Genomic DNA, 12388 nt, shown 5'->3' on the forward strand with positions numbered 1-12388 from the left:
CATCTCTTTGCTGTTTTCACGTAGTTGTCGGGTTCTCCCTCTTATTTAACCCAGGTCTGCCCTAAGTATTTAAGAAAGCCAGTGTCTGAAGTCTAACCCATAAACTTAGGAGCAATACAGCAAACAAGAACACAAGCATTTTCTGCAATTTGAAGGGCTGGAATTTGACATGGGCCTTTGACAGGCCATACAAACACAGGAAACTTGTGTCCTCCTGCATACCACATACTCATAAATCAGCCTAAGCAAACTATGGCACAACATGTGGGAAACAAAGAGAAGACTATAACAAGGAAGGGCCATGAAGTGGACTTGATATTTTATATGTCTTGTTAGTTCCTCCCCAGAGGAAATGCAGCAGACAGCAAGTGTACTAAAAATCTCCAGAGACACATAGCCTTGTAGATAACAAGACCTGAGGGCAAAAGCAAGACATGTGAATGACCAGATGGACTCCTTATCAGAAGATGATACAACCTTCTATCGTATCAGGTACTCCTTGGCAACTGGTAGTGTACCATGACATCCCACAGTAAATGTGGTATCTCACAGTAAATGGAAGGTCACCTACCTTGCTTACACTGAGGACTAAGCTATTAGGTATTTATCATGAGATAAAAGCATGACTACAGTGTTCAGGGAATAGTGTTTGTATTGTATATTTGCACTTTTACTTCCCTAGTGGTGACTTGTTCACATCTCCATTCACTGAATGACCAAAGATAACTGTTCCCAAGGCAGGCAGAGAGAAAAATGAGCAGTAACAATTTATTTCAGGTAAGCAATAATATTATATCTGTATGAGAAGACATAAGTGGTCTAGGTGGAGGGTCGTGGTGTCATTTGTCTTTGGAACAAGTCTTTGAAAAATACAGTGAAATGTATTTAAAAAAAAAAAACTCCATGAGTTTTTCTTTATGATAGGAGTGCATATGCACATATACACTCTATGCTATCATCCTTTGTATGACCACTGTGGAAATGCCAGACAGCAAAACAGCAAACTCCAACCAGACATCACCAGAAAGTTCTTCCCCACATAAGTGGTATGGCACCAGGTCAGGGCGCACAGAGGGAGCATGGGAACACCATCCTTGGAGACTTTTGAAAATCAGATGGCCAAAGCCCCAAGCAACATAAGCTAACTTTAAAGCGATCCCTGCTTTGAGCAGCAGGCTGGACTATAGACCTCCAGAGGTCTCTGTGATTTCCATATATTTGACTTCAGCAGTTATATGAAGCATCAAATAAAAGTCTTGCCTAACAATTCAGAGATTCTTTTAAAAAAAAAGTACATGGGTATTTTATTCTATGGATTTCTATTTACAGAGAAAAGCATAGATTTCAGCTTACAGAGAAACCCAGAAATTTACATTCCATTTCTTTCCTAGTTTTCTAAGGTTCTTTTTATTAAGCAAAAGTAAAGACAAGAGCAACAGAGTGCTCAATATATTTAGAAAGTGACACAGATGCAGATGTCTGTCTAGACATGAGCAAAAAGGCAGCTTAAGAAAAAGATCAAATAAGAACATAATTGCCAACACTGATGGATTAGAATGGATACTTGGAATTGGTGCTATAGCCAGGCATACAAAATTAATCCATTTCTAATCTGTTTTTTCAAGTGGCAATACCAAAGATCTGAAAGAAAAATAAGATTCAAGCCATTTGTAAGACAGCCTTAAGCATCTCTGACCTCACGGAAAAGCTGCGCACTGTTGGTGTATTTTCATAAATGTATCTGTAAGAAACCTCCATTTTACAGTACAAGTTAGGAAGTGAAGCAGCTCTTCAGGGTCAGCCAGAAGATGCAGACACTTTTATGTATCAGTAGAAAAGCAGATTAGCAACAGGACTGCATTTACTTGCTCATTATATCAGTCTATTCCAGCACAAAAAGGAAGCCTCTCCACCTGTCCCCAGTATCCTCTTTCCTTACCCCCACCCCCAAAATGTCACTGAACTGTGGAAGAGGGTATTGGAGAAGATCTCAAAGGACCGTTTCTCGAAGGCAGGAACCACTACACTATTCCTGATAGGTATTTATCCAATCCATTGGTAATGACCTTTAATGAGATAATGAGACAATTTCCTGAACACTACATCTTTTTTTCTGATGTCTGACTTGAACTCCCTTTGTTGCATTTTTTGCTCATTACGTCTTGTCCTACCTCCAGTGAGTGTGGAGCAGAACATGTTTTACAGAATCCTAGAACCACAGGATAATTTAAGTAGGAAGAGACCTCAGGAGACCATCTAGTCCAAACCACTGCTCAAAGCGGGGTGAACACTGAATTCAGACCCATAATGAATTTCTCTTTGCTGCAGCCCTTAAAATATTTGAAGGTTGTCATGTATCTCTCCAAATCCCTCTTTCTCAGGGTGAGGAAGGAATTCTTTTATCTTGAATTTTCATCCCCCCAAGGCCAATGCTCCCAGGCCAGCATGCTGCTAATGTGTATACACATGCACACGTGTAAATGGGAACCAAACGTACAGGACAATCGATAGGAAGGGAAGTGAGCGAAAAGAGTGATCTCAGAAAGGAGAATGAGAAGAAATGAAACGTAACAAGTTTGACCTAAAAACAAAGGACTACCCGGGAATGAGGAAAGAAAAAAGTCAGTAGGAAGGAGAAAGAGAAAAAGAAAATGTCTTACAAAAAAAAAAGAGATGTAAAGAGCTTAACTTGTTTAACATAGCAAAATGAAGATTAAAAAAGGGCATGATTCCCATTTACACATACACGGGACTAGAGCTGTTTAAGCTAAAGGGTGATTTTGGTATACCAGGAAATGCGTATAAGCTGGCTGCATATACCCAGGCTACAAATTCAAAGGTTTCTAGATGTCACAAGGCTGAGACCCTTGAAAACTGTACTGAGAAGAGCAAAACATTTTAAAGGGACTTTCATGAATTCAGGATACTAGACTGGAGTCCATGACTCAGAAAGACCTCTGCAATTCTCAGCCCTATTTTTAATGAAGTGGCTGAGGACAAAGGAAGTGGGACACAGAGGAAGAGTTAAGATATATCATGTAAACCTAAAACAGTGTAAACCAGTTCTGGATTTCAGAACGACGGGTCTCTTGGACCTGCACAGGTTATGCAGGGAAGTAGAATGCAAATCCCCAGCTTTATATTGTAGACATGTCACAGAAGACATCGTGTCACTTGGAAGAATTTTGCACCAGTCTGCGAGCCCCTGGCCATGTTCTCAACCAGCCCACATAATCCCACTTCACACTCACTGTGCAGATCCCTTAAGCACCTTCCCCTGAGGAGAAGGGTAAGGCTCATGTACTGATATGGATCTCCTTACCTTATTTATTTGGAAATAATGATGCTATAAATTAATCTTTGTTATGCACCCACTGAGATCATTAGCTATGAGCTTTGAGAACCGGGTACATTAGAAATCTGGAGACTTTTAGACTAGTTGTAAATTTGATTTAGTTTTTAAATCAGTAGCTGCAACTGCTTTCTGGACCCCTTTCCACATGCAAGTACCTTTGCAAAGGACTCTTTCTTAGCTTAAATTTATTTCAAGATGTAGATTATTTGGCTTCCTGAAACAGCTTCAGACATGGAGTAAAAACTGTGTATTTATCATTTACTGGCAAGGCGGAGTAGCTGCAACACTTTGTAAGGCAATTACTGTTTAATTCACTATATAACCTCTTCAGGGAATATCAGAAATATTTATTGCAACATTGGCTGCCACAAAATCCGAGTAAGATAGATCAAATTACACTTTTTATTGGTGCAGGTTGGATGTTGAAATACACATGAACTCTAACCTACCAAGTTCTCTTTTAAGATTCCTATGAAAAAATGAGGAAACAACTGCACTCCATTACTCATTCTATCAACTTTTGCTCTGAAAGCACTGAAGTTAATTCTGAAAACATAGTGGCATGTAAATCCATTCTCTCTCAAAACAACCTTTGCAGTAGTTCACACTGGATTTGTGGAGTAACTTAAAACTGGGCTCACAATGTGATCTACGTTTCAGAGTACTTTCCAAGTTCATTTCCGTGATCATATCAGAGTACTTTCCAGACTACGTATTTCCATCCAGACTGTGAGAAAAAAACTGTCTCAGATATGTCTCTTGATTCATGATCCTAATATTCATGCTGGTACGGTATTATCTATCACTGATTTGAACAAACTCTCCCAAGAGAAATAACCTGTTACAAGCATATATGAAAATACAAAAGCATCTGATGAATGTTACAATTTCTGTAATGAAGAGTTGGATATTTATTGAATAAGCAATATAATTTCAATAATTCAAACCACATACTAGAACTATTCCAGTCAACTATAATTCCTATTTATTTTTATAATATAATTGAAAAGAAAGATTCCTGTTCACGGCCTCTGGTGCCTCAGACACCTACTTGACTTCCTAGCTGCCCAGACAAGTCTGTGTCAAACAAACAAAATATCAACACTCACCATACAAGAAGCAAAGCGCAATACAGCTAGAGATAGCAAATCAGCCTTGCTATGAATGCCACTAGTCTTGGGTAGCTCGATGTTGTCAAACCACATAATTGAGCGTTTACTATTCCAAGTACAGCTGAGCTGTCGTGATAGTCTACATTTGGTTATCCTGAGATACTGCGTGAAGAAGCCACAGTATCACCTAGACAGTACTGCCTTTGGTCTTCAGGAGCTGAAGTGAGAGTGCGGGCAGAGAGCCAACAGCAGGATGACTTGTGAGTGAGCTGCACAGCAGGAGGTAGGAGAATGTGAGAGGAAAACACAGAGCTCCTCACAGGTGGCAAACTCCACACTTTGCAGTGAGCTCTGGGTCCTGCATAGGCTGTGGGTCTGCAGGGGATAATCCACACAACCTGTTGAGCATAGTCTCTCTGGTCAGTTTTCCCTCCATGTGTATTTTTCTCTTCTTTTGTTGGAATAATCTTTTGTTTCATTGCCTTTCTGTGCCTAAAAAATGCTTTCTAAGAATTGTTCTTCCAAAGTGAATCTGAAATTGTTTTAAGGAGTTTGTTTGAGGACACTTCCTACTAATGGAAAAGAGTCACTTTCTGTGAAAGAAGGCTCTCTGAAGGTATTTAAATTTCCAAACAGCTTCTTACCCCACAATACCGTTCCTCATTGAAGATCTGTGGAGGGAGGGGAATTCCATTTTGAGGCTTTTTTTCACCTGGGACATTCTCTCTCATCCATTTCCTGTTGTCTTCATCACCTGCTATGTCCATTTGCTGAAAGTCAATCTTGTTGGCCTCTAAAAAGCCCACTACTTCTTGCTGCTTCTTTTTGATCTGGTTAGAAAAGAGGAAAAACAAAATCCCTTCTTTAAAATGAAAATTATTTGCTAAAAGCCATTGCTATTACAAGCAGAACTAATGCAAGTATGTCAAGTTGGATCCACTACTCCAGTAGCCCCCAAACTTTTTGAAGCTGAGGTTCAACACTGCTTCTCAGCACCCAGACCATTGCCATTACTTCCCCCCTACACACCCAGCTTCTTTCTTTCCTCCCTGGAAGCAGTGATACCTCCATCTAAGAGATGAGGCTCAGCAGGAAGCCTCCTACTCTGTTTCCAGATCTGTGAGTGTGGTGTACAGATACGTAAGCTAATCCCGCCTAAAGTCAGCACGGGTCTGAGAATGTACATATTCTCCCCAACATGTAACAGTCTCCTTTTTCCTACTCATTACATATGACATTTAGCTTTCCATGAGCCACATGTTTCCCTCTGTCCCTGTTCTTTAATGCTAGGCATAATTAAATATGAATGAAAGCTCAATGAAGATCCAGTACAGTTTAACTCCTGTGCTTGAGTATTTCCCACATTACAGAATGATGTTCCAGTTGGACTAAGAACATATTACATACAAATAAAGCATTCTATACACAGCTTCTCTGCCAGCTAAAATTCAGTCATGGCCTTTATTCCTTTTGATGCTAGTGCTGTATACACCTAGGATGCAGGCATCAACCTTATAACTTATCCCTTTACTTTGAAGAAGCAATACTGATTATACTTCGCTACTAAAGGAATGCTACTCCTAAGCAACATTTAAAGAACTTCCCCATTTTTTATATGTCTAATTTTTCTAAGAGCTGTGAGGCCAAACTTTAGCCCCACAAGTACTGCAGCATTTGAAGCAAGCACTGTTTGGACTGATCTGCACAAATTCTCTCATACTGCTCTTCGGTCACAGACAACTGAATAACTGTCTAGCACAATCACGTTCCAGACGTGACTCTCTTCTCCTCCCAGTTATGCTACTCCATGCAGCAAGTTAATGATGTCCTATATAGATGGTAGCTAGAATGATGTATGAAGGTAATTTTTACATACAAGCCATCATATGATCTGAAACCATGTCTTCCACAAGTCAGGCATCTGAACAACTGAATTTAAAGTGACACCAAGCTAGTGTAAACCAGTTTGAGACAGACAATGAGACGAGAAATAATTGATGGATGATGTATTTCTGTAATCTAATAAACCTGAAAAGCTGAAGTAGAGTGATAGTCTACAATATTGGAAGAATGAATTTTCATGATTAAGGAGAAACTTTCTTTTTCTTGTTTAAATAAGGAAGCATCTATCTATACAGCTATGCTTGCTTATAAAAATAACAAACATAAAATGCTGTACATTTTTATGACAACAACAGAGATTTACAGTGAGCTAAAAAAAGTACATCACTTTCAATGGAAACACTAATCCAAGGCATTCAAAAGCCATGCAGTCGACAGATCTCAAAGGTGGTTATTTATATTCTTATTTTCACTTTTTAAACAGAGGTCGTTTTCTTAATGGCTATTTAGCTGCAGTTATTTGCAGAACACATTCAGGCAGCAGAAAGGATTGCTTGAGGGACACTTCATTGGAGGAAGTGGCAGGATAATGTTTGTATAAATGGTTAATAAAATCTGCATGAGCCAATACTAAGAGTTTCACCATATGCTCTGAAAGCCAGTGTACTCAAGTGCTGTCAGCTGCAAGTTCAGCGTCAGTTTGTCTCTTTGGACACAGGCACTGAAGTAGATATGGCTCCTGGAATAGCTAGTGCCCCAGACGGATAGTGCCTCTGAGGAGATAATGGAAACCGAGCTATAGATTCTGTGCTCCCTTGTTTACAGCTGTAGCTATAACTTTTAGAATTAAACCTGGATAAATAATTTTTCTTCAGCTTGAGGTTCATAATACACAGGAGGCTCAGACAGCACCAGGACTGAAAGCAAAATTTAGGAGAGGGTTGTGTGAAAAATGAATGCTGAGGAAAAATAAAAAGTTACATGCAATTATGCCTGCGTAAGGAAAAGGCAAGATGTTTCTCATTATGGTAACAACAACAAACTATGCAGAAGATGTACTATATCTTAAGGCTTACAGTTACTAAGGTTTAGGCAGAGCAAAAGATGGGACACATGCTAAGTATGAAACCATAAAGCAAGCTTCTGCTGTGGCTGGCGCTAGGTAGCTGGGCAACCAAAAGAATTTCTCCAGCAAACAGCACTCAGAGAGGGAAATCTTCCAGGACATAACAACACAGAGGACATGCAAAGGTTTTCCCAGAATGGATGAGATTGTAGGAGCTTGTTTGTGCCCTTACTTGTGTCTGACGGCATGGGAAGAATTCAGATTACTTGGGCATAGATTCCCTGGAAAGTGATGGTGAGCAGGATATTATTTCATCAATGTCATTTTCCCTTTCAACAAAGCTTAAGTTCCACCATCCCTAGCTGCTAGTCCCTTAAAATAAGAAAAAAACTGTTTTAAATAAATATTATTTAGCTAGAGTGTAGGAGCTACAGATAATATTAGTTTCACCTGATGCATAATTAAATATCATCATCTATATCCTCATAATCCAGAGCATTCGTGTTGACCAGCTGCCTATGACAGAAGCAAATGGTACATAGTCAACAACTTACAGCAAGAGGAACGATAATGTTGGTAGGCAGAGTTGCTGCAGCTTCTGGTTCTAACACCACATGGACAACCTATTCCTGATAATTATTCTTATTTATCACACTCTAACCTCTGATTTGACTTGAAATTGATTTGACATTTGAGCTCAGGTTTTATATATGGCTAGATTCACAATCATGGATGACAAACCTCTAACCTTTATTTTAGAGGACATAGTTCAAATAGTCTACATTTTCCTCAGTCTTTCTGAGACTTCCAGATTTGAAGTTGGGCAAGTTCATAAAATGTCACCAGAAACACTGGGAATAAAAGGATTTTAGAGGTGCCCTAACCATGAGCAGCAGTAGAGAAGACTTTGGAAGACTTCCTCCGGGTAAGACATGAATCCCCTTTCTCCAGTGATTCATGGTACCTTAGAACCTTGCAGGATATTACCCATTTCTAAACACCTCCGTGGCTAGTAACAGAATTATTTTATTTTTTTACTGCTTGCTTCAAGCTAAGCATTTAGTACTTTTTAGTGCTATAAATAAGTGTCTTCACTTCTGCTTGCCTTAATGAATAGTTCAATATCAGCTAAGTTTGGAGCAGAAAGATAATAAAGCTGAAGTTATTTAAAATAAATTTCTGAATCATTGAGGAGAAAAATACAGACTGCAGATTTGCTCTAGAGCCACAGTGAATTACAACATTCAAGCATCTGATCCAGAGCACCAGAATGTTACTGGGTTCACTGCATTAATTTTTAAAAAGTATTTATTAACATGATAATCAGCTGCAATTAGTAGTGTGACTGTGTAGTACATAGAATAGAAACGTTTTTCATTCTTTACCAATGATCCTCTGCTGATTTACACCAGAGGAGGCTGGCCTCATCTTATTTTGAAATTCAAAATAAACAACACACATTTGATGGAGATCAGCCATACTGAAGAGAGCACCAGTGCTACCAGGACAATTTAGACTTCCAATTTAAGCTCTTGAGGGATTAAATTAATTCTTCCCAGGAAAAGCTGTACAAGCCTGATTCAAAAAATTTTTAATAGGATTTTAGTGATATATTGGGGTTTGTGCTGGCTCCTTGCATGAGTGAGTTTTATTTTATATATACCAAAACTCATTAAAGGTTCATTGATAGGATACCTTCCATCCATTTTAATCAGTAAATGTGAAAAACTACTCCAGCTGAACATTGTGTTTACTTGGCTTTACAATTACGTATCAGTAATCTGAACACATGCTGCCTTCCGAGATTGCTACAGCTATACATACACCCAACACACCAGAAAGGAGGAAAGAGAGGCATATTGCTGTGTAAAGATGCCATACCCTTCCTTTCAGCATATGTTTGGGATCTCACTAGCTGCTTTTGTGGGCTGCTAACACACAGCGGAGCTTGGCATTAATAAGCGTAAAACCTATTACAGTTCACTGGCATTAGCTATCTTTCTTAGCAGTAATAAACTACAGCAGCAATGCTAAACGTCTCCAAATGGCTGCATGTTGCTCAGTGTTCAGTGTAGCATACACATCTCTTCACTGCAGTCCAAGAGGAAAAGATTTAGTTATAGCTGCTAGCTGGGAGGAGAATGTGTACAGCAGCGGAAAGGTCTTGGTTCAGCTAGTGCTAAATATATAATATGCTTAGTTTTAATTGCGTAAGTGATCTCTGAATGTCAGTGTTTAATCAAAGCACTCACACAACTGCCTTGCTGAACCACAGCCCCAATCCTATAGCTGGAGTGGCAACAATTCGTGCCTGAGGCACACAAGATGATGATGGCCCCAACATACACATACGGAATGTCTGCACTGGGATTTCAGTCACGGGCACAACGTTCCCCAGAAAATGGATGAGTGGCAAAGGAGGTAGGGACAACTCTTCTCTGGTCAGCCAAAGGAGACCAAAACAGGAGACCAAAACAGGAGACCAAAACAGGAGACCAAAACAGGAGACCAAAACAGGAGTGAAAAGCCTGCCACAGCATATAGCAATTTATAAAGCTATTTGAGCAGTAACTGCTAGATTACAAATTACCAAGCCTGCAGTTTCCAACACCTTCTTCTTTTTTTCCCTTGCATCTGAGGTTTCTTATAAAAAGAGGAATGCTAAAATGTCAATAGTAAATCTAGTGTCAGGCTTAGCGATAGGCTGGCAAGACAAGCTGATGAGAGAACTGCAAACTTCCTCAGCCTTATTCCAATTCGATTTTTAGTGAATGACCCCCGGTTCATTTTCTAGAGGTGATGGCCCCATGAATAGGGGGTGTTTTTTGGAGCTTCTCAACTCTGGAAGCTTCTTAAAGACACGGAACGGGTGGCAGAGAGACAAAGATGTAGTAACAGCTATGTGCAAGCACCAGCCAGTTTGTTTAGCCATGTCACTGGGAGTGAGTGACTGCCAAAGAAAAACTGCAATCTGAGCTCATCTGGGAACTGGATATAAAAGGAAACAGTCCTTTCCCGGTTCCCACCTCCCACAGACTTCCAACGTCCCTACTATTAACATGCCCTTCCCTTCAGCTGATACACTATGCTGACAGCTACCGCAGTAGATCTCAATACTAAAAATCATCAGTATAGCATTTCAAGAGACACACACACCAAAAAAAACAACCACCAAGGAAAAACAAAAAAATCCCCAAAACCTAGGGAAAGGGAGGGGGGTGGGGAAGAATTTTTTTCTGCATAACTTTAGTCAGCTTACTTTGGCTCCAGGCTCTTTCTTAGACAGAGTTCCCTTTTGCAGGAGCAGTGTTCTAAAGTCTCTTTTAAAAACAAATACATTAATTTCTAGTGTAAACAATCTACCTTAGCTTTTGTGCAAATACAATATCCACTTTTTCCTTCTTCAGTGAATATATAGCATACATTTTTTTCAGACAGAAGTAGATTTATTAAATGACAGATAATTTATATGGAACTGTTATACCTGTAGTAAAACCTCACATGCAAGCAAGCCTGCATTAATAGAAATTCTCTACATCTTGAGCAGTTTTCAAGAATCAGGTGCGCAATGCAGACTAAAAGAAATCCTAGAAGAAAGAGTGTTTTTTTCTCCATGCAAACTCAGGTTGTCCTGGGATCTTCTAGGCTAATTTACCAACCTGATCCCAGCAGAAAGAGGAGTGTGTTAAATGAGACACCTACCGCTGTAGACCCCGAAGATGTGGCTACAAAGACTTTGATCACCATGTTGACAGTGGATGAAAATGAATCAGCAGAGCACGCCTGCTATCCACAAGTCACCACAGTCCCAAGAAGAATCCAAGCGTTTGGCAGCTCCTGGGCTAACCCAGGTCCTAAATGTATGACCCCCCTGCCCCCCCGCAATCCAGCAGCTTTGGCCTCTCCCTCTCCTCGGAGTCCCAGGTTTTCCCACTCCATTGGCTCTTAGGTATTTTGGGACCAGGGGCCAGTAGAGGATTGGTTAGTAAGAGGAGCCATAGCCAGGGGTTTGCACCTGCCCCTGGCCTTATTGCATTAGATTGACAGGGTGGCAGTCCAAAAAAGGCAAAGGAGAGTAGTGCACCAATGAGACAGGGCTGGAGAAATATTTGGGAGAGGGGGAAGGGACAAGTGAGAAGGGACAGGAAGCAGGCAACCTACTTCTGGGGGTGATCCCAAATCTGTCGGGTAGTGTTTAATGTTGCATGGGCACTGTCACAGCTACCTCCTGCATAAAAGGGCTTGCGCCCTCTCCCTGACCACAGCAAGGAAGCTTAGGAATTGTAGCTGCAAATTTTACATTATAAAAGGGGAAGGAGGAAGGGGAGGGCAAGGGGAACACAGATGCAGAAGTAATTATAGCAGAGATCATATTGAAATAAGCCTTGGTTACAAATGCTCTCAGCTTTGAAGAATTCAGATCATCATCCACACTGCAGGGCTCAGGGACTTCTCTGAAATAATTACATGTCAGTACACTTCCTAATACTGAGGAAGGTGATTTAGCTGATTCTACGTATTCAGAACCTACTGTTGTATTTTTTCCTTCTTTTTGCATCACCAGTGAAAATTGGCAGGGCACAAGGTGTAAGAGGAGGTCCAGAATACTTGGTAAAATATATCCCATTCTACTGTGTTATCCAGGATGCTCTTTTTCCATCTGGTTGTCGCCTTCCACCCCAGAGATGGTCACAATTCAGTGGCTGCCTGCACTTAACTTGCTTAAGGAGGCCTCTGAGCATGACAGGTATTTTAAGAATGTTAAATGATAACAGATTGCTTTCAAAGTTTAAGGGCCAAGTTTGTTTCTGCTGTAAGCAACATGCCACTGAGCTCAGTAAATCTGACCCTATGTCAGAGGTGAAACTGGCCTAGGTTTTAGAAAGTGCTTAGGCACATTTCAAATGTTAAGATTGAATATAGCAGTGTCCAATCCTGAAAATACTTAAAATGGAATATAATACTTTCTTTCCAGGATTCATTATGTAGGACCAAATGCACAATGGTACAGAT

The 12388-nt window shown here is 40.2% G+C and overlaps 1 protein-coding gene across 1 annotated transcript in view; it reads right to left on the reverse strand.

Annotated features, from left to right (window-relative positions):
• Positions 1-11230, reverse strand: part of SH3BGR (SH3 domain binding glutamate rich protein) — a 28370-nt gene extending 17140 nt beyond the window's left edge. Inside the window, exons 1-2 of the mRNA XM_059816068.1 lie at positions 11078-11230; positions 5112-5297 (exon numbers count right to left, since the gene is read on the reverse strand). Of these exons, the coding sequence (XP_059672051.1) occupies positions 5112-5297; positions 11078-11122 (231 nt within the window). The 5' untranslated portion in view covers positions 11123-11230. The remainder of the gene's footprint in view (positions 1-5111; positions 5298-11077) is intronic.
• Between the last annotated feature and the right edge of the window lie 1158 nt (positions 11231-12388).

This window comes from Gavia stellata, chromosome 1, assembly GCF_030936135.1.
Source record: "Gavia stellata isolate bGavSte3 chromosome 1, bGavSte3.hap2, whole genome shotgun sequence".
Lineage (NCBI taxonomy): Eukaryota > Metazoa > Chordata > Aves > Gaviiformes > Gaviidae > Gavia > Gavia stellata.